The sequence below is a fragment of the Solanum tuberosum genome, unplaced genomic scaffold, assembly GCF_000226075.1.
Source record: "Solanum tuberosum cultivar DM 1-3 516 R44 unplaced genomic scaffold, SolTub_3.0 scf00142, whole genome shotgun sequence".
In the NCBI taxonomy this organism is placed as follows: domain Eukaryota; kingdom Viridiplantae; phylum Streptophyta; class Magnoliopsida; order Solanales; family Solanaceae; genus Solanum; species Solanum tuberosum.
The window spans coordinates 146,410-173,604 of NW_006239067.1; the positions used below are offsets into that span (position 1 = coordinate 146,410).

Consider the following 27,195-nt stretch of genomic DNA (forward strand, 5'->3'; position numbering starts at 1 on the left):
TAATTTTAGATTATAAAACAAAACAAAAAAAAAAACAGATAAGGTAATGGTCAACATGTATATCATTTAGTAAAGAAAATTTTAAAAATAATTTGCTACAACTCAAAATTGTGTTATATCACTAACTTTAAATTCTTAAATATATGTATAATATTTAACTTATAGTTGGGGGTCCACAAAAAATATTTTTAGCTCAAATGATATATAAACTGATTTATTTTTAGAGAATTTACAATAGATGTCCATTTTGGTATAGAGCAATTAATCCTTATAATGGATCGAAATTTTAGTTATTTCATGCTCTTATATTCAAGTTACTTTCATGCAACAAATCTATCCTTTCAATATTTAATTATTTTAAATAATTTTAAAGGTTGTTTTCAACATGATATAACAAATCTCATTTAAGAAGGTATGTAGGTCTAGAATTAAGGTCGAATGTTACTAGATAGTTGAGTGTCGTTGCAACTTTATTGAGAGAGGTAGAAGCTAGTCTCTTCCTCTTCTTTTCTAGTGAAAGCCCCATGTCTTTATTCGGTAAACACATGAAAATGATTCTTCTACTTTAGAAGAAAGATGTACATGATTAAGTGCAAGAAGAACCACTGGACTAGTAAAAATGATCAATCTGGAGAACAAGCTAAGCACAACAAAATTTACTTTCAAATATTGAATCAATTTAAATCGTTGCATAATGTTATTGTTTAACGTTGCTTCATATTATTGTGAGCCTTTTGAGTCAAAAGAAAGAGAAAAGACATAAAGTCACCACTGAAGTTGTCCCGAATTTTCAAAAAGACACCTTAACTTTGCAACCGTCCTATTACCCACTAAACAATTGTGAACAAATATTATTATATCATTTTTCGTTCACCTGACATAGAGAGTGGTGTGCACTCTCTCAAAGAGAATGAGCAACCTAAAATAACTAATATAATTTTATTTTTATAAGTATTTATTATGAAATATATTTTCTTATTTTTCTTATTAATTTAACTTTTTTTCCTTTTTATTTTTTCTCTTTTTTTCTTCTTTCTTCTTCAAAAATTAATTGTCATCTCCATCCATTGAAGCTTCTCACTTTCAATGTCACCACTTTACCATAACTTCACCTTCCTTTTTTTACTACTATTAATTTTACTTTCTTTAATTTTAAAACTTTATCTAAATGTTTTCTTACATTTCATTTGATAAACCCATTAGATTTCAAGATTATTAGGAAGTATCATATGGTTTTTTTTAATCTGATTTCAATTAAGTTTTTTCAATTTTCGGGGAATTCATTGATTCTTTTAAAATTATCATTTCTAATTTTGAAGTTATATGAAAAGGAGTAGTTGATGATACCTTCAAAATTTTAAATTTTCTTAGAATAATAATTAATTTTGTTATCAATAATTCAATAAAGTCTAAAAAATAGTATGAATTCTATAAAGAATTTGACCGGAGAAGAAGAAGAAAAGAAAAATAATGGGAGTGGGTTCAATTTTACATGGGGTGGGAGGTGAAGAAAAAAAAAGAAAATGGAGGGATGAATCACTTGAAAGTGGGAGGTGGAAGATGAAGTGAAGATAAATCAAAATTAAAATAAGTCAAAAAGTAAGAGAGGGAGAGAGAAATAAAGAAAAAAAAAAAGACAAAGGAAAAACTTAAAATGAAATAAAAAATTAGATTTTTAATTAAATTAACACGTGTCATGTAATGATTGGTGTGTGAACACACTTGCTTCTTAAAATCTGGGGCTGATCGAAAAATGATATAATAATATCTGTTCAAAATTATTTAGTGGGGTAATAAGACGGTTGCAAAGTTAATGCGTCTTTTTGAAAATTCGAGAAAACTTCAATGGTGACTTTGTCTTTTCTCCAAAAGAAAAGGAAAAGAAATACGATCATGCATCATGTACACGCACGAAAAGATCATAAAAACATTGTTATGAATATGTATAAACAACCAAAAACAGTAACTTGTAGAAGGCTTGAAACTTTGACAAGAAATGACATACTTTGTCTGCTTCATATTACGCGAGTGGAATAATGTGGATACCAAAGAATAATTGTGGGAATATACAAACTTTCAAATACCAACACAAACAATCCATTCCTGTGGGGACACATTGTGCGACTAGTTAAAACAGTAATAGCTAATAATTTGAAAATCTCCAATTCAAACCCCACCAGGGATCATTCATAAAAGTTCCATCACTTGCATTGCAACAACCTTGCAATTTAGTTAATACAAAAGTTAAAAAGTAGCTAAAAGGGATAAACTTATTCTATTGTGGACTCATTTTCATCTCTTTTTCGTTTTCCCTCTCTCTTCCTTAGTTTATCCAAATCGTTTAAAACCATCTTCATTGTTGGCCTTTCGCCTGGATCAGTACTCACGCAACGGCAAGTCAGCAACGTGATATCAGATACAGTTTGATCATCAGCATCTTCGAAGCATTTATGAACAAAAGAGCCCGGTTTACAATTATCGAGAACGGAAGGATTAGAACCAAGCTTCGTTTGGTTATCAACTCCATCAGTAGAAGACCAAATATATAAACATCAGATTTCATCGTCCAATGCCAACCTGCATTGGTCCAGGAAAATAAGAATACAACTGTTTTTCAGCAGACAAATTATTTGTCCACAATATGAATATGCAGAAACACACACACACAAAAAAAATAAAAATAAAAGTGGTTGGCTTTAATATAGGAAATCTGGAACCAAACAACAAAATAGATGAAGTATTACATATCATGCATTACGCAGACGATTATAGGAAAACTTTGATGTATAATATGAAACATCAGAGATGATGATGATGGAGTGTAAGTAAACATGCCTTTAGAAACATCCTCAGGATATCTGCCAACAACATAATCAAGAGGAATTACAGAATCCTCGTTGACACGATTGCAAATGTAACCAAAGTCAAACACTTTAATATTCACTTCCTGCAATCAAAAAATAATAATATAGTTTTTGTCTTTATTTTTCCTTGAAATATCATCACTTCCTAGCTTCCTGTTTTGCTGTTTCAGTAAAGGGAAAAGAGCAGTTAAACGTAGTTATTGTGCATAACTGGGGGAAAACTGATTTATCTCCAAAAGAAGGAATACTCATTAAGAATCTCCAGATTTCCAAAGGAAATATAAAGTCGAGAAGAGAGCCAAATGCTTTTAAATTGAACCTTAGCTATCATAATGCATGAAGCAGTGATACTGCCAACTGCAATTTTATTTTTATGCAACCATGCCAACAGATCTGCAAGTTGAGTTGCCACATTCATCCGCTTATCCCACCCAAAGTCATCTGACGAACAAGAAAAAGAAGAGATAAAGGAGGTGCAAAAGCATGCAAAAATTCATACTAAACAGCCATCCAACATAATACTTGAGGTAACTTAAATACCAGCCGGAAGCACATCAGACAAAACCGTGGTAAGTTCCTCATCATAGACAACTGCAAGCCTCCTATCGCAACAGTACCTAGATAACTTTGCCAAATGTGGATGCACATTTGCTGTTTCATATAACTCAATCTCATCCTACAAAAAAACTCTTGACATCATCCATTCAACCCAAAATAATAGACAAGAAAATCAAATTAAAGTGTATCTACACATACACAAAATTTAGATGGACGATAAGCATATGCTCTATCCAAAGGAAGGAAAAAATCCCATGTTTTTACAATCACTGATCGCTTTTCAGATCCTTCAGTAATGGTTCCACGGAACAATCTGCCTGATTGTGTATACTGAATCAAGCAAGTCTCAAAGTTAGTAATATTTTCTAACTCGGAGTAGCTGCAAGGCTTCACCATACCATCTATCACCGGCAGAATTGGGAACTTGCAGCTGCATTTGGCAACCAGAAAAGACAGTCAGAGAAGAACCTCTAACATTGTGGATGTGAAGCTTCAGAAGTGCAGTCAGTCAAAGAGAAAGCTGGAGCAAGTAACCATTGGTCGTAGATACTGGACAGGGTTCTAGTCGGTCTATGTATCTATTTGGTTGCATCGGTAGGCGTAAAGATTTTGCACAAAAGGGATAAGTAAGAGCTATTTGAAGCTTGAAAAGGTGATTCTTTCACCAAAGCCCAATTCACATCCGGTTACTTTTAATTGAAGTGCAAGGACCAGATGAGACAAACTCTAATTAACTTATCTAGAAAAAAAGAAGAAGAAGAAACAAACTCTCTGCTTGAGACATATTATCAAGGCTGTTAAAAACGTTGAAAATATAGAAAAGTGTCATGGTACTTGGGGTTATAAGCAACCCGTGCTTTAGCCAATATTATGCACATATAAATAGAAGTATTAGATTTATCATGAAATTTGCTAATTTTATGTTGGCTGCAGTGTGAAAGCCCAAAGCTATTTTAATGCTCCTTAATGTTGAATTAATACTCATTTGATGATGATTATAAGGGATGATTAACTTCCTAAGTCTTGACACCGCATTGTGGGGTTACAAGGATATAAGAGCAATTAATAATTAAATAAGTTACTGATGGGCCGAAAACCACCAGAGATTGGATAAATGATGCAATCAAATGAATAGGGTTTGGAGAGAAAAGTACTCCTTACCAGTTCATAACTTGTGTGAGCAGGGAACAAGTGAATTTAAGATCTAAGTTACAAATTCATCAACTAATCAGGTATAAATATCCAACATGACTAATGCAGACTTATAGAGTAACAAATTCATTTTTGCGTTCTGACTTTTATGGAATTAGAGGTCAATATGATCGTCTATAACTTGGATGATGCCCAAGTATATATATTTTTCTAACTAACAAGATTATCAAACGAAATCTTATATCTATTTCAAATTCTAAAGTGGAAGAAAACAGGATTTGACGGCTGCAACTTATTTGATGGCTGCAACTTCCACAACATGACTTTAGAATTAAGCTAGGAGAGAGATTTTCAATTTTCTTGGTGATGTTGACAGGAAGTTAAGACTTAAGAATTAAACTAACGGTTATCTAACAAAAATCTAAGAAGAGTAATTGGGTGTATAATATCATCTAATATGCTACAACTTGAGCTGGCTATACGTGAATAGTCCAGCTAGTACTCAATGCCATTAAGAGCTCTTTCATGACCTTTGACTTGGAAATAAAGCATGCACTTAGATCATTGCTTTAAGTTAGCATCTGCAAGGAATTTATCTTAATCTTTATTCAACCATCATGAATTTAGCCTCTCCATGTAGGAATTGCATATAATTCATTTCTTAAGAAGTATTCAATCTTTACATTTGAGAGGAATATTTTATGATCTTAGTGTATACCAATTCTTTAGAACTCCCAGGGTTAAATTGTTCTTTAAGTTGAATAGCTTTTTGTCATGCTTAAATAACAAGTTCATGAATTAATAGTTCTGGTTCATATCTGTTTAAGATATGGAACTTTAAGGCTCAACTCAAGAACATTGGAAGTGCCTGGTAAATACTTTGGGGCTAACGTAAGTTAAGGCTTACTCTCCTAATGGGAAATTCCGTTAGAACCCTCGTGCTCCATATATATGATAATATCCCCACGTTATGTCTTCTTGTGTTCAAGTACTTAGTTCACACCATCATTTTTATTCAGTGCGACTATATATGAAAACACGACAGTATTATATGCTTATGTGTATCACTGTTTGTTATGTGTCTTGTTGTGATACATATGTTCAGTTTCAACATTCACTCATACATTCAGATGGGAGAGCTAGTCGTGTCGTATTATATGCTTGTGTATCACTGTTTGTTATGTGTCTTGTTGTGATACATATGTTCAGTTTCAACATTCACTCATACATTCAGATGGGAGAGCTAGTTGATCTCCCCTTGCGTGAGCGCCACTAAGGCCAAGGTTAGCTACCCACACGCTCGTTTTTTGAGACTGGTAACGTGTGTGTGTATATATATATAAATATATGAATTAGATCTGCAACATGACAGTGCTATCTACAATTACAAAAACCCAACCATGCTTAGGACTACAGCTTCACAAGGAACCTATCATATCAACTAGTGATTCAGTCTCCTCTACATAGTTTTCTTTTTTTTTTGAGAAAGTTAACATTTTATAGACAACAATACACCAATGGTGTATTTCAGTAGTAATTACAACAGGAGTATACAGTAAGCAAAACCAAAAGATCTATCATTTATACCCCTCCTAAATTATCTAAAAAATGAGTCATAGCCTCCATCTCTTTGGGGAGGACATGATTACACCAAAAATAAAGGGTTATAAGACAGTTCAACTTCAAACTCTGGAAAGGGATGCTCTTGTTTTCGAAGCATCTCTAGTTCCTTTCCTTCCAAATTGTCCACCAGATCCTCTACATAGTTTTCTTTACACCAAAAAAGGAACAAAAGAATACAATTCAATTTGACTTTCTGCACAGGATTGCTTTTGTCTTCAAAAATTTTGTAGTTCCTCTCGTTCCAAATTGTCCACCATATACAAGCTGCGACAAGTTTCCACCACTTCTGTTGTCTCACTGCACCGCCATTGTAGTTCCAACACTTCAATAAATCACAGCTTGTTGCTGGCATAGACCATCTTAATCCTACCAAGTTCAAAAAAAGTTGCCACAATTGTCCAGTTATAGGACAATGTAGAAACAGATGGCTATTGTTTTCTCTGGCTGCACCACACATACAACATCTAGAGCATAGATGAAAACCCCTTCTTCTTAAGTTTTCTTGAGTGAGACATGCTTCTCTTGCTACAAGCCAAGAAAAACATAAGCCTTTGTAAGGGACCTTGGTTTCCAGATGAGCTTCCATGGCCATTGGTCAAATTGTGCATTTTGTCTAATCTGGTAGTTGTATGCAGATTTGACAGTGTAGACGTAGGGGCTATTGTTTGTTGGGGAGATAGGCTGACTCTCCCCTGTGAGTGTGGCTAGATCTCAAATACGTCGGGCCAAAATGTGTAATTCGATTTCTGTTACAATTCAGCTATGACCTTAAAGCTTCATGCTTCAATTTTTTGCTTACATGTTCAGCTTATAATTTCTCTGTTATTAGTTATAGACTTTGAATTGCTTACATGCTTTATATGGATGTACATTCTTCTTGGTATTTTTATTCCAAAAGGACTCGCTCCGACTTCTTAAGAGGTAGCCTATGAGATTTTTTGGGTGTCCTATTGGTGGTACTTAGTCTGTGAGGGCCCTTCCGTTTTTCTTGGATGCAGATATAACTTATCACATTTCAAACACTACCGATAGGACTAGCTTTCAGCCCAGCATTTTCCTACTTTTCTTCTCAGTGGGAATTCAGACTCACTTATGTACATTGATTTAATATTCTGGGTATGTCCGTGGACATATGCTCTTGTTGCCTAGTGGGTTACATTGGTTTCACGTTTTAGTTTTAATCTTTTCCTGACAATTCCACTTTTCATATTTTCATATCTAATATAAATTTCACTATGCTTAGATAATCCCTATAAGGTAGTTATTTCTAATAAATTTAGTATATGCTATGACCAGACAACTTAATTCAGGGATCACTCAACGGGTAGCTTAGGCCAAGTGCCAATCACGTCCTACCCCAGTTTTGGAGTGTGACAAGTTAATATCAGGGCAACCAGGATTATGCGTCTTTGGGAGTCATGAGTAGTGTCTTGTAGAGTCCTATGCATGAGTGTGCAGCACGCCACATCTTATACTTGGGAGGATATAAGACATATTAGGAAAACTCTCTTCCTAGCTTCGTATATCGTGTGTATAGTTAACGTTTCAATAGTTGATCTCTTATTTCAGAAACAATGGTCATAACCAAATCAGCCTCCTCCTCTGTTGTTAACCATGTCGGCATACCAAAAGCTTATCATCAAGAGGTGCCCCCAACTGCACCTGTTGCAGCTAGAGGGGAAAGGCAAAGGTGGAGGTGGAGGTCGTGGACAAAATGTCAGAGGAACGGATGCTAATGCTAGGAGTTACCAAGGTCAACCCCAACAACCTGATGCTGGAATTGATAGGATTCTTGAATTTTTGGAGTCATTAGACCCTCCAGTATGTGATCAAGCGTCCCCTGTCCATGAGTTGCACCGGTCCATTAGCCAACTCGGGATCAACATAATTTGGATACATAAGCGGTAAAAGATGACTTTCAGGCTCCCCTAGCTTATGTAGCCCCATGGGAAGCTACTACTCCACCTGCAGCTAGAATCACACCACGAGACTTCATTAGGCTTCATCCTCCCACTTTCACAAGCAAGCACATGAAGGTAGAGACAATGCAATTTTTGGAGGATATTAAAGAAATGTTTATTTCCTTTGGTTGTCTTGATAGTCCGGCTACTGAGTTGATTAGGTATTAGTTGACTCTGGCAACATGTATCTAGTAGAGGACTTGCAAGAAAAGTAGGGGTCCGATATCTGCCACCAATCTCTTGGCTACAGTTCAAACAGGCTTTCCTCAGAACATTCATGCCAAGTAGCTGACATGAAAAACTCAGATGAGAATTTGACGATATTAGACAGGGCAAGATGACCTCTACCGAGTATGCAATGGAATTTAACAAGTTAGCAGAGCATGCCCCATTTTAATCTCTACAAAAAGGGAAAAGATCAAAAAAATTGCATATGGCCTTAACCCGTACACATCTAGGGATATTGCCTCACACGTGGATGATAAGTCCTTTCTCCATGTAGTGGACATAGCCAAGCGAAAAGAGAGTTTCGAAAAAATTATCAAACAGGGAAGCTAACAAGAAAGCAAAGAATGCATGTGGTTAAAGCGAGCAAACAGGTGGAGCATAGAATAGAAATCATGCAACCCAAAGTAAATCAATGGTTAATTCTGCACCTTATCCAGCTCTAGTTAGGCAACACCGGCAGACTCAGACTCGATCTTCCTTTCCTATTTGTTCTATATGTAACAAGAGACATCTCGGCAAATGCCTTTTGGGTCAAAGAGGATGCTACTGTAATGATCCAGGTCACCTTAAGAGAGATTGCCCATGGCTTGGGCAAGCTCAAGGGAAGGCACCAGCCACTCAAGCAGCATAAGCAGGCACTACATTGGCTGCAACTCTAGCCTGAGTACCTAATACACAGGTTAGGCATGGTACAAGTAGAGTGGAGCTCAAGAAAGAGGCAGACCGGTTAAACTTGATGTTCTAGATAGGCAGAATTTTGTGGCGGCTATCACAGTTATTACATTTACTCTCTAAGTTTGTAATCGTGATGCTTATGTATTAATTGATCATGGTTCAACTTAATCCTATGTGTGTTATTTTTCTGTTGGGTTTGCGAAAGCACCAGAAGATCTATCATGCACATTTAAGGTTTCCACACCTATATGGGAATCTGTACAAGTTGACAACATATTCAAAGATTATGTTACTATAGTGCAAGGTCGAGAAACATTAGCAGATTTGAACTTGTTGGATATGGTTGACTTTGATGTTATAGCCAGCATGGACAGGTTATCCTCTGTCACGTTACAGTTGATTGTCATGAAAAAATAGTTAAATTCTCTTTTATTGGAAAAGATCTAGTTATAATCAAAGGTGAAGTGGGTACGCCTGTGGGTTAGTTTATTTCTTCCTTTAAGGACAATAAGCTAGTAACGGGTATTTGGAGTATCTAACTCATGCGCAGGATATCAAAGTTGACTCCCCAATCTTGAGTCTGTACCAATTGTTAAGGAGTTTCCAGAAGTGGTTTCCATATGATCTTCCAAGGATACCACCAGATATGGAGATCGAGTTTGGCATAGACACGTTGCCAGGGATGAGGCCAATCTTTATCCCTCCTTATAGAATGGTTCTAGCTGAGCTAAATCAACTCAAGAGGCAACTACAAGACCTTTTAGATAAGGGTTTATACTGTCAAGTGTTTCACCATGGGGCGCTCCACTGTTGTTTGTAAAGAAAAAGGATGTTTCCATGTGAATTCGTGTACAAATATCCTCTACTGCGAATATATGACTTTTTTTATCAATTACATGGTGCTAAGCATTTCTCCAATATAGACTTGAGACTGGATACCATCAATTGGATTTTATTTTTATTTTTATGACAAGGGAAACCCGCAGTCGCTACTCTTTGGGTGTGCACAGGGTAAAACCCTCGCTCTTATGCAATAGCTCGAAAAAAACATAGGAGAGGTAACCCACACTAGGCAAGTCCGGCGCGATGAGCTCGACCCAGAAAGTAAACCCCTTGCTTTCGCTGGCAAGGGGTTTTGACCTTGAGACCTCCAACATGGAGAAAGGACTACTAGGCCACCCCGAAGGATCCATCAATTGGAAATTAGAGAAGCAAACATCTTGAAAACAAGCTTTAGGACTCACTATTGAAATTAGAGAAGCAAACATCTTGAAAACAAGCTTTAGGACTCACTATTGAAATTAGAGAAGCAAACATCTTGAAAACAAGCTTTAGGACTCACTATTGAAATTAGAGAAGCAAACATCTTGAAAACAAGCTTTAGGACTCACTATTGAAATTAGAGAAGCAAACATCTTGAAAACTGGGGTCTCAGTTTGGAGGTCTATCAGAAATTTGTGGCCAAAACTAGCGAGGAACATATGCTACAAGGTGGGTGAGGGGACTAGGATCCTTTTTTGGAAAGACAAGTGGATAGGACAGAACTCCCTCATGGAGGACTTTGCAGATTTGTACTCTCTTTGCGACAACCCTGGAGCATCTATTGCTGAGATGTGGTCTCAGCAAGGGTGGAATATAACCCTTAGGAGGCTCTTAAATGACTGGGAGGTGGATAGAGTAGCCAATTTACTGCAAAGGTTGGAAGATTTTCCGGGACTCAACACTAATCCTGATGCAATCAGATGGAAACATGATAGGGATGGGGAATTTTCTGTTGGAAGAATGTACAAAAGAGACCTGGCAACACACCCGGGGGGCATTTTTGGACCTTGGAAACAAATTTGGAAATCCAACACCCCAACCAAGATAAAGTGTTTCACATGGTTAGTGTGCAGAAGAGCATGTCTGACTCAGGAGAGACTGAAAAAAAGAGGATTTCAGATTGTTTCTAGGTGCTTCTTTTGCCATGAGAAGGAGGAAACAAACAATCATTTGTTCCTTCACTGTAGAGTGACTTCCCAGATATGGTATATGCTTCAAAGCATTATTCAAGATCCTTGGGTGGTGCCTGAGCATACTGCTGACCTACTAAACTGTTGGATGAGAAGAGGGGGGAGTAAAACACAGAAAAAATGGTGGAATCTAGTTCCATCTTGCATATGGTGGTCAATTTGGAAGGAAAGAAACAATAGGTGCTTTAAGAATATTACTAACCCAATGCAGAAAGTTAAAGAAAACTGCATTAATACTCTATATTTTTGGTGTAAAGAAGAGGGTATAGATGAAGTAGATCAGTTAGTAGATTTCATAGGCTCTTTGTAATCAGGACTATTTGGCCTTTGAATGTTTTTTTGTTTGGTTGCCAGCATACCCTCATTGCTGATGAATACAACTTTACCATTCTCAAAAAAAAAAAAAACAAGCTTTAGGACTCACTATTGTCACTATGAAATTTCATTGATGTCCTTTAGGTTGACAAATTTATAACACTTTTTGGGCTTAGATTTATCATGCCACAAAACATCAAAGATGCATTTGAAAGTTGGAGCAAATGGAAAGTTGATAGCCCCATCAAGATGGAAAGTTAGATTTATCACTAAAGATGAAGTGTCACTACCTCCGTCGGGTGTTGTGCGACATTTACATAGATCACAAGAACTTACAATATGTATTTAAACAAAAGGAATTGAACCTAAGACAATGGAGATGACTAGAGTTGTTTAAGGATTATGACTGTAATATCCTCTGCCATCCAGGCAAAGCTAATATTGTTGTCAATGCCATGAGCAGAAGGACCATGGGAAGTTTGGCAAGGATGTCAATGGTTGAACATTGAATAGTAAAGGACGCCCAACAAATAGATAGCCGAGGGTCCGTCTTGATGAAGTGAATTATGGAAAGCTTATAGCAACTATGGTTTCCAGGTCTACCTTGATGGACAAGTTAGGATCAAATAGTTTGATGATGCAAGCTTGCGTGATCAAAAGGAAGAGATCCTCAAGGGTAAGATCAAGAATTTTAGACTAGATAAAAATAGTGTGATAAGACTAGATGGTCGCCTATGTGTCCCTGATGTTGATGGCCTACAAATGGGCAATTATGGAAGAAGCTCACACCTCCAAGTATTCAGTACATCTATGTTCTACTAAATGTATCATGACTTGAAAGATACCTATTGGTGGAACAATATGAAACAATGCATTGCAAATTATGTGTCTCGCTGCCTAAATTGTCGGCAAGTGAAGCTGGAACATCAAAAACCAGGTGGTCTAGCTCAAGTTCTTAAATACCATAATGGAAGTGTGAACAAATAAATATGGATTTTGTGATTGGCTTACCACTAACCTTTGAGAAACATGACTCCATTTGGGTCATAGTAGACCGACTCACTAAGTCAACTCCCTTTTTCCCGATCAAGACAACCTACACAATTCCGAAGTACGCAACATTATACCTAAAGGAAATTGTTCAGTTAGATGGTTCTCCTGTGTCCCTTATTTTTGATAGGGGTGCATAGTCCACCACCCAGTTCTGGGAGAGTTTACAAGAATGTCTTAGTACCAGGGTTAATCTAAGCACGACCTTTCACCCCGGACATATGGGAAAGCTGAGCAAATGATTCAAACCTTAAAAGATATGTTGAGAGCATGTGTTCTTGATTTTAAGGGAAATTGGGATGGCCACTTGTCGTTGATAGAATTTGCTTACAATAACAATTATCAGGCAAGTATACAGATGGCTCCATTTGAGGTCGTATATGGAAGATGATCGGTCCAACCATAGTACAAGATGCCCTGAATAAGGTGAAACTGATTCAAGAACTTGAAAATCTCAGAACTGTCAAAAGTCATATGCAGATGTAACATGTGATCTCGAGTTCAAGGAAGGTGACGATGTATCTTTGAAAGTGTCACTGATGAAGTGTATCATGAGGTTTGACATGAAAGACAAGCTTAGCCCGAGGTATACATGACCTTGTCATATTCTAGAAAGGATCGGACTTGTGGCGTATTTACTAGCTTTACCTCTAGAGTTATCGTCTGTACACCCAATTTTACATGTATCTATGCTAAAATAATATTTTCAAAATATGAGTCATGTAATTGATAGGCAAGACATAAATTTTGATCCTACTTCATCCTGTGAAGAAGTTCCTCTACCTATACTAGATAAACAAGTTTGTAAAATTCGAACAAAAGATATTGCTTTGATAAAGGTAATGTGCAGCAATCACTAAGTTAAGGAAGCTACATGGGAATCTGAGCACACTATAAAGTCAAAATACCCATACTTGTTTGGGACTCAGGTACATAACTCATGTTATGCTTTAAAATAAGTAAATTGTTTACATAGATGATATTTGTTCTTATAATGAGGTGAAACGGATTTTGATGAGTGTATTGGTATTCCAAAATGTTAATGTTGCGAAATTGAATAGCTAGATACGCGAGGGTTGTAATTATGTTGATTGGACAGGTTGAAATTTTTTCAGATAGCTATCCCCAGTTACAGAGGAAACTCTATCAAAAAAAAATTCAAAATTTAAAGAGTCAAGATGGAAGAAGCGAGAGGTTGAGATAGTTTGGACATGTGAAGAAGAGATGCACGAATGCCTCAGCACGAAGGTGCAAGAGGTTGGCTAGGGATGGTTAAAAGAGAAGTAGAGGTAGACTGACAAAGTATTGGACAGAGGTAAATAGATAGGGCATGACAACTTCAGCTTACCGGAATATGAACTTAGATAGGAGGTTATGAAGAACACAAATTAGGCTAGATAGTTAGTTAGGTAATTGAGAGTTGTCTTGTTAATCCTTTATACCAGTAGTCGTAGTATTACTTTGAGAGTTTCTTGTTATTCCATTTTTGTGACTATTTGATGTTTCTTGCACTGAGATTATTGTAGTATTTTGTTGAAGGGATTGTTCCTTTTGAGTACGTTTTTTCATGCTAAAAATCTCCTAATTTTAAAGCTCTCAGGCACATTTCCCAAAAACTTTCTCCTACTTTCTAGGAGAGAGAGAAACTTTCTTCTCTGGTGGGTCGCCTGAGAGCCACCAATTTCCTTCTTGTCTATACAACTATCTCCTTCAGCGATAACAATTTTTTCTTTATCCTTTTACATCACTAGATGGATGTCTGGCAAGGAAGTTTGGTTCGACTGGGTGGAAAGAAGCAGGAACAGGATGAGCAAAATAACCCTCAACAAAAAGGTGACGGAGTGGATATGTTATATCCTAAACAAAGTATCGACTGACAACAAGAATGTTTTGAGAAGACGGAGGATAAAGGACCAGATGGCTGAGTACTTTGGAACAAGGAAGTTTAATGCTCATGGTAGGTACATGAATATTTTATCTCTCAAAGGAATGGATAGAGCAGTCGTAATCCTACTAGAAGCTTTTAATGTTGGATGGAGGGATGTTGCTGCTAAGATCGGTAACTTCATTAATGACCCCTCTACAATGCTCTTAAAAGCTCCATACAAGAATTATGACATTAACTATCCGTATGCAAAGGTAGTTGGAGATAGTAAATGGCAGCCACATAACTACAAAAAGGCAGAAATCAACTTAGTCGTTCGAACCAAACCTAGTACATCCGATCAAGACAGAGATATTCTCAGAAGACGCATCATCGGCACTTACGACTCTAAAGATGCCTACCCTCTTTGATATAAGGAAGTTCATCAACATGGAAGAAAACTTTTGGGTGCATCAGAACCCAAATTAACAAAGTGCTATGCACCAATCAATAAGGAAATCTTGGAAGTTGAAGATGTGATGCCGCTACAGTCTGAACATCGAGAAGTGTTGCTAGAAAGGAAAGGGAAAGTACTGTATGGGTGCATCAGAACCTTTTGAAACTCAGCAAGTTGTTTGGAATAAACTTCAAAGGCTAAAAAGAAACTCTAGTACTACTCATGCAAATTGATGGAAGCAGACAAACTAGAGGAATGGAAACGAGTGTGGACATCAGGAGAAAAAGAAGCAAGTGTACGCAGGAATTGAAAAACTTGATCACTTTCGATGTCAAGTTCAAAAGTAGTGGAAACATAACAAAGGGGAGGGGGGAAAATCAGACAGACCAATGAAGCTCAACATAGTTTCATCGAATGTAAGGGGGCTATATGACAAGGATAAGAAAAGGATAGTCAAGAACCAACTACTAGACTGGAAAGCAGACTTTGTCTGCCTGCAAGAAACAAAGCTAGAAGGGGATTGTCAAGACCATATCAATCAGATTAGGGGAGGAAGATGGACAAGGTTTGCAACTCTAGAAGCCAACGGCACTAGAAGAGGGATAATTATGATGTGGGACAGCAGAGTGTGGAAGGGTGAAGTAATAATTATGATGTGGGACAATAGAGTGTGGAAGGGTGAAGTACTGCATATTGGTGCTTACTCTTTAACGTGCAAATTTTTTATAACAAAAAAAAAATTTGCACGTTAAAGAGTAAGCACCAATATGTAGTACTTCACCCTTCCACACTCTATTGTTCATGCCATATAACTGGTGTCATTGCACCAAATGGCAAAGTAGAACGGAGACTAATTTGGGATGAAAAAGGGGTTGTGAGAGGTTTATTGAAGGGTCCTTCGGCAATTTGTGGTGACTTTGGTGTTTGTGGACTCCAACTTGAGAAAAGGAACTGCAACAAGAGATCCTCAGCAATGCAAGAATTTTCAAATTTCATAGAGGATATGGAGTTGATCGACACACAGCTTGAAGGCGGTCATATACATGGTTTAGAGTTGACAACCAAGAGGCTACTTCAAGAATAGATAGGATCCTTTTTTCTTCTGAATGGGACGAGTGTTTCAGAGATATCAAACAAATACCTTGCAGAGGCTGACATCTAACAATGTGCCTATTGCACTTCAATGTGGTAGCTGAGAACTAACAAAGTCCTACTTTAGATTCCAAAGTTGGTGGTTGACATCTGAAGGTTTTGTGGACTAGGTTAGAGAATGGTGGAGTTCATTTGAGTTCACAAGGAGGCCTGATTTCATCTTAGTCTCTAAACTCAAAGCCCTTAAAGGTAAGCTTAAAGAGTGGAGTATGAATGAACAAGGGAATTTGAAACTACAAAACTCTAGATTTCTTAATGAAATGGCAGTGCTAGTGTTCTGGATGCGTTGGAAGCCATTAAATTAAGTATTTAATTATATTTTTAGTAGCTTTATTTATTATTCTAGAATAGGATTTATGTTTCATAGCTTCATAAGGATTAGGTTAAGTTATAGTCATTACTTTGGAATAGGATTTAGGTCTCCTACTTTCATATGAATTAGACTTCCTATAGATGTAATAAGACTCCTATTTAAAGGGGCTTTTGATGAATAAATCAGCTAGTCATTTTTCAGCAAAATGCAAGAGATTAGAGTTCTCTCTTCCATTGAACTCTAATGTTTCAGTCTCCCTTTGAAGAGTTGAAGTTATATACAAAAATAGGTCGATCTAGGAAAGGCAAGGGAAAGTCGAAGTCAATTGATTTAGATTTTCCTATTCATCGTCCTGTGACTCGATCCTTCTCTAAGAATCCTAACAACTAGACTCCATTCTAGAGACCAAGCCTCTCAGAATAGGAGTCATCTAAAAAGGCTTATACTTTCTTGGAACATGAAGAAGTTCTGAAAAATGAAGAGAGTGCGTGGAGACAGAAATCAAGGGCCCTATGGTTAAAGGAGGGTGACAAAACACTAAGGGGTCGTTTAGTGTATTAAAAAAATAATGCATGCATTAGCCTTGTGTATTACTAGTACTTTGTTTGGTACTTTTTTCCAACCTATGTATAACTAATGCTTGCATTAAATATACACCCTATTGTGTATTAAGGTGTGTATTGTTAATACCATGGATTTCTAGGTATTAGCAACGCAATGGTTTTAATTAAATTATACAGAAAGTTATACAATGAGGAGGAAGATTGGAGACCAGCCAGAACTATCATTAACTGCCCCACTAGTCCACTACTATGGAAAGAGAGAAAGCAACGCTACAGGAGATGTTTGATGAGCATGAAGTGTATAATTGTCTCAAGTTGTGTGCACCTAACAAAATCCGAGGTCTGATGGATACACAATGGGTTTTTCACATTAAGTGATAGGAGGTTTTTTTTGACAAAGGTAACAATTTTGTGTATTAATCTTTAGCACTAAAGGCTGGGATCCCAAATTTACATCATGGAGCTACATACAGTTGCGTGTACTTAAAACAAAACTAAACTAGATCCTACGTCATCTTACAAAGGACCTAGGATATCTCTAACCGCTATAGGATCATCTACATACTCCGAACTGCACCAATAGCAAAAAAGTGATTATGCAGTTCATTTTAATCCTGTGTAAAGGACTACTAATACTCTCAAAGCATCTCATATTTCTCTCCTTCCACATGGTCCACCAAATCACTGCTGGGACAACCCTCCATCTGCTTTGGTCTGTACTGCCACTGCCTCCATTGTTCCAGCTTTCTATAGCCTGTCTTGCCCTTTGTGGCAAGGTCCAGTTTGTGCCCCTGAAGCTGGTAAATAAGTGGTAAATAAGTGCCACAGCTGTCTAACCACCTTGCAATGAAGAAACAGATGGTTGATTGTCTCTGCCTGTTGCTCACAAAAAAAACATCTAGGACACATATGTATTCCCCTCTTCATTAGATTCTCCTGTGTTAGTACTGCCTCTTTAACTAAGTGATAGGAGGTTTTAAAGTATGACATAATGGAGGCCTTCCACAATTTCCATGCCTAGGAAATGTTAGAAAAAAGCTTCAATGTCACTTACATAGCCTTGATCCCAAAAAAGAAAAGGGCTAAGAAGCTAAAATATTTCAGACCAATAAGACTTGTTGGGAGGTTCTACTAACTGATTTCAAAGGTACTACCAGAGAGATCGAAAAGAGTGGTGGATTTCTTGGTAGATTCTCAACGGATGGTTTTCATTATAGGAAGACATATAATAGATGCAGTATTGATAGCTAGGAATTCTATCATCCATGGCGAAGATATCGTATAATAAGAAAGGGCTTACTTTTCAGAGTAATCCTTCTCGATTTCGGAACGGAAAGGCTTGTTTGAGGCTGTAGATTCAAGAACCACACAAGGAAAGCCTGGGATACTTTGTAAACTGGACATTGAGAAAGCCTATGATCATGTCAATTGGGGGTTTATACTTTAAGTTTTAAGGCAAATGGCTTTTGATGAAAAATGGATCAATTGGTGAAGTGCTACATACCTACTGTAAAGATTTCCATTCTCATTAAGGGGGTTGTAGGTTTCGATTTCTTTGATTCTCACAGGGGATCAGACAAGGATATCTCATTTCTCCATTCATTTTCATTCTGGCCATCGAAGGACTCAATAGTATGAAGATCTTCAAATTATAAGAGTTTGAAGTGGCCAGAAAAAACAACCTAAGTATGAAGATCACCGACCTTCAATATGCAGATGACACCCTAGTTTTTTGTGATGTAGAAGAAAAGCGGCTAAAGTATTTAAGAGTGATTCTAATCCTGTTTGAAGACATTTCAGGTCTTCAAATTAATTGGAGAGAGAGTTACATATACCCCATAAACCATGTGCCCAATATGGAGCACCTAGCCATAATATTGGGAGGTGAAGTGGGAAGCCTTCCCACTATCTACTTAGGTATGGCTCAGGGAACAAAGTCAAAATCCAAACGATATGGGACTTAGTACTGGAAAAGTGTGAGAAAAAATTGACTAGGTGGAAGTCTCCGTATTTATCTCTGGGAAAGACTCACACTAGTAAATGCAGTTTTAGATGCACTAACAACTTACATGTTATCACTTGTTCCTACATTGTAGTATCATTAATTAGCTAAGGAAGATTTTTATCAATCTTAGGGGCGTAGCATGGGCAATTCTAAGCAAGATTGTTGACACTCTTTAGTTGGGAGGAAGCTGGAGCTAGAGCTAGTAACAGAGAGAGATGGAAGATTATCCCTTCATGTATATGGTGGACAATTTGGAAAGAAAGAAATGATAGATGTTTTGAGGATATGTGCAATTCAGTACAAAAGATTAAGCTAAATTGTATTTTGATATTTTGCGTTTGGTGTACTAAATTGTATTCTGGGATAAAGAATCAATCCTAGATGTGCTAGAAAACATTTAGGTTTTATCTAATCTCATTCTTGTAAATATGGTTTTTCAGTACTACCTAAGAACCGACTTGAATACAAAATGTTACCGGATTAAAATAAATTGTTTTGTCTTGCTTTCTTTAGCATTTTGTCTTTGGCTTTTTCTCTATCGTTATTTTCCTTTTTAGAACTATATTGTAATGTTTTTACTAGCATTGTGGGCCTATTGAAAATAACAGCTATACCCCACAAGGTAGGGGTAAGTTCTACGTACACACTATCCTCTGTTAGAACCCTTGTGCTCCTTATATATGATTATATCCCTACATTATGTCTTCTTGTGCTCAAGTACTTAGTTCACACCATCATTCATACACAATATGACTATAAAACATTCATTGTTTTATATGATTATGTGTATCATTGTTTGTTATGTGCCTTGTTGTGTTACTTATGTGTAGCATCAACATTCATCTATACATTTAGATGGAGAGCTAGTCGTCTCCTCTTGCATGAGTGCCACAAAGGCCAAGGTTAGCTACCCACACGCTCGTAAGGACTATTGTTTGCTCGGGACATAGGCCAACACTCTCCCATGTTGCTAGATCTCACGTACGTAGGGAATTTGATTTCTTTTACAATTGGAAATGACCTTAAAGTTTCATTCTTCAGCTATTCGCTTACATGTTCATCTTATAATTTCAGTCTTCGGCCTATGATTAGATTTCAAACTTTAAATTGCTTACATGATTTATACGGATGTACATTCTTGTTTTTGTTATTCTAGAAGGACTCTCCCGGCCTTTTGAGGAGGCTGCCCATGAAACTCTCTGTGCATGCTATCGGTGATATTTAGCCCATGAGAACCTTCTTCTGTTTTTCTTGGATGCATCTATAGTTTATCACATTCCAAACACTATAGGATAGGGCTAGCTTAAGAAATAGAGAGTTTTGAAATTTGTGGTCTTAAATATGGAGCTATAAGATTCTCATTAAGGTAAAATGGGAAGTTGTAGGTATACAAATGTATAATTCTTTTGGGAATTGCGTTACACAAATAGAATGACGGAGTACTGTATTTCCTATAGTTTTAATCAGAGTATCAATTTGTTAATGAAAATATTTGCTTTCAGTCAAAGCAAGACAAACCTCTAAAGCCTGTACTACAGCTAAAAGTGCCTTTAACAATATAAACTAGTCTTGCAAAATTGGTTTTCAAAGAGAAAGGTATGAAAATAAAAGTTACAAACACAAGACAAAATGACAATAAGCACAGCCAGATAGAGAGGTGACGGAGCATTTTATTGACCCATATACCAATAGCATCGATTCTGGACAATAATATATAGGTAATAGGAGCAACGCAAGAGAAAAAACCTGGAGTACTCCGGGCAGCTCTTAATGTGAACCCAATAGCAAAAGTGATTTAATTGGTCTGAATACTTAGGGTTACGCCAACGTGTAGACTCAGTTCTGTTGAAAGTTTGGTAAAAGTAAGCCATAAAATCGAATTCCTTCATCTTCTCCCGAATGCCGCTCACTTTCATCTCCTTCTCCTCCTCCATCGTCTCTGCGTCTGTCATCTTCCAAATTTTAGGGCACACACCACAAAACGAGAACCAAAAGGGAATTATATCCCGTGGGACTTCACTATTCCCTCAACTTCTATATAAAACTTTTGTGTGCATCCCAAACTTTGTTTTAAAAATTAAACCCCTCACAATTTTACATAATAGATATTTTGTTCCATTATTTTATGCAATATCTATTTTATATTTAATATTTGCAGTCATCTATCTATATAAAAAAAATCATATTATATAGAATATTTATATTTTAATCTATGTAAGAAATAATTGAGAGAGATTAAACATGATATAGCAAAATCTCATTTAAGAAGGTATGTAGGTCTAGAATTAAGGTAGAAGGTTACTAGATAGTTGAGTGTTGTTGCAACTTTTGTGAGAGAGGTAGAGGCTAGTTTCTTCCTCCTCTTTTCTAGTGAAAGTCCTATGTGTTCGGTAAACACATGAAAAAGATTCTTCTACTTTAGAAGGAAGATGTACATGATTAAGTGCAAGAAGAACCACTGGACTGGTAAAAATGATTAATCTGGAGAACAAGCTAAGCACATCTAAATTAGGGGAGGAAGATGGACAAGGTTTGCAACTCTAGAAGCCAACGGCACTAGAAGAGGGATAATTATGATGTGGGACAGCAGAGTGTGGAAGGGTGAAGTAATAATTATGATGTGGGACAATAGAGTGTGGAAGGGTGAAGTACTGCATATTGGTGCTTTCTCTTTAACAGGCAAATTTGAAGCACTTCTACAGAAATTCTCATGCCATATAACTGGTGTCTTTGCACCAAATGGCAAAGTAGAACGGAGACTAATTTGGGATGAAATAGGGGTTGTGACTTGTGAGAGGTTTATTGGAGGGTCTTTCGGCAATTTGTGGTGACTTCAGTGTTTGTGGACTCCAACTTGAGAAAAGGAACTGCAACAAGAGATCCTCAGCAATGCAAGAATTTTCAAATTTCATAGAGCGTATGGAGTTGATCGACACACAGCTTGAAGGCGGTCATATACATGGTTTAGAATTGACAACCAAGAGGCTACTTCAAGAATAGATAGGATCCTTTTTTCTTCTGAATGGGACAAGTGTTTCAGAGATATCAAACAAATACCTTGCAGATGTTGACATCTAACAATGTGCCTAGTGCACTTCAATGTGGTAGCTGGGAACTAACAAAGTCCTACTTTAGATTCCAAAGTTGGTGGTTGACATCTAAAGGTTTTTTGGACAAGGTTAGAGAATGGAGAAGTTCATTTGGGTTCACAAGGAGGCCTGATTTCATCTTAGCCTCTAAACTCAAAGCCCTTAAAGGTAAGCTTAAAGAATGGAGTATGAATAAACAAGGGAATTTGAAACTACAAAAGTCTAGATTGCTTAATGAAATGGTAGTGCTAGTGTTGTGGTTGCGTTGGAAGCCATTAAATTAAGTATTTAATTATATTTTTCGTAGCTTTATTTATTATTCTAGAATAGGATTTATGTTTCATAGCTTCATAAGGATTAGGTTAAGTTATAGTCATTACTTTGGAATAGGATTTAGGTCTCCTACTTTCATAAAAATTTGGGCCATCTTCCTTAATCTCACAAAAACAAATTAGACCATGCCCGAGCATACTGCAGATTTGTTGAGTTGTTGAATAAGAAGAGGGGGGAGCAAGAGTCAAAAGGCATGGTGGAGGATTATTCCACATTACATTTGGTGGACAGTATGGAAAGAAAGAAATAGTAGAAATTTTGAAGATAGGTCCAATTCCATTCAGAAGGTTAAATGGGATTGTATTGCATCCTTTTATTTTTGGTGTAAAGAGAAAGGTTTAGAGGATACAGAACAGATTGTAGAATTATTAGGATCCTTGTAAGTATTTTTTTTTCTCTTCTTTTGTTCCCCTCTATTTGCAGGTCACCAGCATCTCCTTAATGCTGAAGAATACACCATTACCATTTTCAAAAAAAAAGACTCCTATTTAAAGGGGCTTTTGATAAATAAATCAGTAAGTCATTTTTCAGCAAAATGCAAGAGATTAGAGTTCTCTCTTCCATTGAACTCTAAGGTTTCAGTCTCCCTTTGAAGAGCTGAAGTTATATACAAAAATAGGTCGATCTAAGAAAGGCAAGGGAAAGTCGAAGTCAATTGATTTAGATTTTCCTATTCATCGTCCTGTGACTCAATCCTTCTCTAAGAATCCTAACAACTAAACTCCATTCTAGAGACCAAGCCTCTCAGAATAGGAGTCATCTAAAAAGGCTTATACTTTCTTGGAACTTGAAGAAGTTCTGCAAAATGAGGAGAGTGCATGGAGACAGAAAACAAGGGACCTATGGTTAAAGGAGGGTGACAAAACACTAAGGGGTCATTTGGTAGAGCATTAAAAAAAATGCATTAGCCTTGTGTATTACTAGTACCTTGTTTGGTACTCTTTTCCAACGTAACAAATGCTTGCATTAGTTATACACCCTATTGTGTATTAAGGTGTGTATTGCTAATACCATGGATTTCTAGGAATTAGCAATGCAATGATTTTAATTAAATTCTACAGAAAGTTATACAATGAGGAGGAAGATTGGAGACCAGCCAGAACTATCATTAACTATCCCACTATTATGGAATAAGAGAAAGCAACGCTACAGGAGATGTTTGATGAGCATGAAGTGTATAATTGTCTCAAGTTGTGTGCACCTAACAAAATCCGGGGTCTGATGGATACACAATGGGTTTTTCACATTAAGTGATAGGAGGTTTTAAAGTATGACATAATGATGACCTTCCACACTTTCCATGCCTATGAAATGTTAGAAAAAAGCTTCAATGCCACTTACATAGCCTTGATCCCAAAAAAGAAAGGGGCTAAGAAGCTAAAATATTTCAGACCAATAAGCCTTGTCGGGAGGTTCTACTAACCGATTTCAAAGGTTGTACTACCAGACAGATCGAAAAGATTGGTGGATTTCTTAGTAGATTCTCAACGGATGGCTTTCATTATAGGAAGACATATAATAGATGGAGTATTGATAGCTAATGAGGCTGTATATTCAAGAACCACACAAGGAAAGCCTGGGATACTTTGTAAACTAGACATTGAGAAAGCCTATGATCATGTCAATTGGGGGTTTATACTTTCAGTTTTAAGGCAAATGGCTTATGATGAAAAATGGATCAATTGGTGAAGTTCCACATACCTACTGTAAAGATCTCCATTCTCATTAATGGGGCTGTAGGTTTCGATTTCTTTGATTCTCACAGGGGATCAGACAAGGAGATCTCATTTCTCCATTCATTTTCATTCTGGCCATTGAAGGACTCAATAGTATGATTAAGGTGGCTAACTCCAGTGGGTGGGTATAAGAGTTTGAAGTGGACAGAAAAAACAACCTAAGTATGAAGATCACCGACCTTCAATATGCAAATGACACCCTAGTTTTTTGTGATGTAGAAGAAGAGTAGCTAAAGTATTTAAGAGTGATTCTAATCCTGTTTGAAGACATTTCAGGTCTTCAAATTAATTGGAGAGAGAGTTACATATACCCCATAAACCATGTGCCCAATATGGAGCACCTAGCCATAATATTGGGAGGTGAAGTGGGAAGCCTTCCCACTATCTACTTAGGTATGGCTCAGGGAACAAAGTCAAAATCCAAACGATATGGGACTTAGTACTGGAAAAGTGTGAGAAAAAATTGACTAGGTGGAAGTCTCCGTATTTATCTCTGGGAAAGACTCACACTAGTAAATGCAGTTTTAGATGCACTAACAACTTACATGTTATCACTTGTTCCTACATTGTAGTATCATTAATTAGCTAAGGAAGATTTTTATCAATCTTAGGGGCGTAGCATGGGCAATTCTAAGCAAGATTGTTGACACTCTTTTAAGTTGGGAGGAAGCTGGAGCTGGAACTAGTATCAGAGAGAGATGGAGGATTATCCCTTCATGTATATGGTGGACAATTTGGAAAGAAAGAAATGATAGATGTTTTGAGGATAGGTGCAATTCAGTACAAAATATTAAGCTAAATTGTATTTTGTTATTTTGCTTTGGTGTACTAAATTGTATTCTGGGCTACAGAATCAATCCTAGATGTGCTAGAAAACATTTAGGTTTTATCTAATCTCATTCTTGTAAATATGGTTTTTTAGTACTACCTAAGAACCAACTTGAATACAAAATGTTACCGGATTAAAATAAATTGTTTTGTCATGCTTTCTTTAGCATTTTGTCTTTGGCTTTTTCTCTATCGTTATTTTTCTTTTTAGAACTATATTGTAATGTTTTTACTAGCATTATGGGCCTATTGAAAACAACATCTATACCCCACAAGGTAGGGGTAAGTTCTACGTACACACTATCCTCCGTTAGAACCCTTGTGCTCCTTATATATGATTATATCCCTACATTATGTCTTCTTGTGCTCAAGTACTTAGTTCACACCATCATTCATACACAATATGACTATAAAACATTCATTGTTTTATATGATTATGTGTATCATTGTTTGTTATGTGCCTTGTTGTGTTACTTATGTGTAGCATCAACATTCATCTATACATTTAGATGGAGAGCTAGTCGTCTCCTCTTGCATGAGTGCCACAAAGGCCAAGGTTAGCTACCCACACGCTCGTAAGGACTATTGTTTGCTCGGGACATAGGCCAACACTCTCCCATGTTGCTAGATCTCACGTACGTAGGGAATTTGATTTCTTTTACAATTGGAAATGACCTTAAAGTTTCATTCTTCAGCTATTCGCTTACATGTTCATCTTATAATTTCAGTCTTCGGCCTATGATTAGATTTCAAACTTTAAATTGCTTACATGATTTATACGGATGTACGTTTTTGTTTTTGTTATTCTAGAAGGACTCGCCTGTCCTTTTGAGGAGGCTGCCCATGAATTTCTCTGTGCGTGCTATCGGTGATACTTAGCCCATGAGAACCTTCTTCTGTTTTTCTTGGATGCATATATAGTTTAACACATTCCAAACACTATAGGATAGGGCTAGCTTAAGAAATAGAGAATTTTGAAATTTGTGGTCTTAAATATGCATAACATTTGTATAGCTGTAAGAGCTTCTCATTGAGGTAAAATGGGAAGTCGTAGATATACAAATGTATCATTCTTTTGGGAATGGCGCCACACAAATAGAATGACGGAGTACTGTATTTCCTATAGCTAAAATCAGAGTATCAATTTGTTAATGAAAATATTTTCTTTAAGTCAAAGCAAAGACAAACCTCTAAGCCTGTACTATATCTAAAAGTGCCTTTAACAATATAGCAAATCTAGCAAACTTGGATTTCAAAGAGAAAGGTATGAAAATAAAAGTTACAAACACAAGACAAAATGACAAATAGCAGAGCCAGATAGAGAGGTGTATTGACCCATATACCAATAGCATCGATTCTGGACAATAATATATAGGTAATAGGAGCAACGCAAGAGAAAAAACCTGGAGTACTCCGGGCAGCTCTTAACGTGAACCCTGTAGCAAAAGTGATTTAATTGGTCTGAATAATTAGGGTTACGCCAACGTGGAGACTCAGTTCTGTTGAAAGTTTGGTAAAAGTAAGCCATAAAATCGAATTCCTTCATCTTCTCCCGAATGCCGCTCACTTTCATCTCCTTCTCCTCCTCCATCATCTCATCGTCTGTCATCTTCCAAATTTTAGGGCACACACCGCAAAACGAGAACCAAAAGGGAATTATATCCTTTAATATTTCGTCAACTTCTATATAACTAAATAACTTCTCAAAGTATCCCAACTTCTATACTGATTTAGAAAATACCAATTTGCAAGATCCATTTTGTCATTTAAAGATCGATTTTATTTATTTTTTAAAAGATTACATCACATGATAAATGACATTGTTAAAATTATCTGGGTGGCGGAGCAAGTAATCTTGAAAAGAACAATTATTGGGTCACTATGACTTGCATTACTTGCTAAGAATAATGTAGAACAAGAAGAAAGGTTGATATTCAATTGAAGAGTAGACATGTTGTTGGTTATGTTTGAAATGGAGAATTTTAACCTAATTAAAAGAATAAGTTAAAAAAAAGTGGGGTCTATTGCATCTGAAATAAATAGGAAAATAAAATTAAAGAAAGTGGGCCCACCTAGCGCGTGTATACAACCATATGTGTATATCTGGTAATGACAAAAGTTGAGCGTTTAGGGGTTATAAAATATCAAAAATAAAAGGTTCAGGGGGTAATAGGACCCCCGTAAAGTTTAGGTGTGTAGTTGAGAATTGGCTAATAGATTGAGGGGTCATTTGACCATTTTCTCCCTAGACTATGACCAAAATATCAGTGACACACCTTAACTAAACTAAGGTCCTATTACCACCCCGAACCCATTTTTTTTTCAATTTTGTAAACCTTTTTGGCTTACATGACATCCAAACATCTCCTACGCGCCTCAACTATGTGGAGTCACAAAGTGTGCCACGTAAGCCAAAA

The 27,195-nt window shown here is 36.7% G+C and overlaps 1 protein-coding gene across 3 annotated transcripts; it reads right to left on the reverse strand.

Annotated features, from left to right (window-relative positions):
• Positions 1-2,056: 2,056 nt before the first annotated feature.
• On the reverse strand, positions 2,057-26,669 carry LOC102597231 (serine/threonine-protein kinase At3g07070-like). 3 transcript variants are annotated; one of them, XM_006352072.2, is made up of 7 exons: positions 26,182-26,270; positions 20,539-20,737; positions 3,621-3,852; positions 3,405-3,540; positions 3,184-3,305; positions 2,836-2,947; positions 2,057-2,577 (listed from the first exon to the last, which is right to left on the reverse strand). In XM_006352072.2, the coding sequence occupies exons 2-7, from the start codon at positions 20,724-20,726 to the stop codon at positions 2,399-2,401; spliced, it is 969 nt and encodes a 322-aa protein (XP_006352134.1). In that variant the 5' UTR covers positions 20,727-20,737; positions 26,182-26,270; the 3' UTR covers positions 2,057-2,398. The 3 variants fall into 3 exon arrangements, with proteins under 3 accessions (XP_006352134.1, XP_015166282.1, XP_015166283.1); XM_015310796.1 differs by lacking the exon at positions 20,539-20,737 and having other exon boundaries at positions 26,182-26,665; XM_015310797.1 differs by lacking the exons at positions 2,057-2,577; positions 20,539-20,737 and having other exon boundaries at positions 2,855-3,025; positions 26,182-26,669.
• Positions 26,670-27,195: the final 526 nt, after the last annotated feature.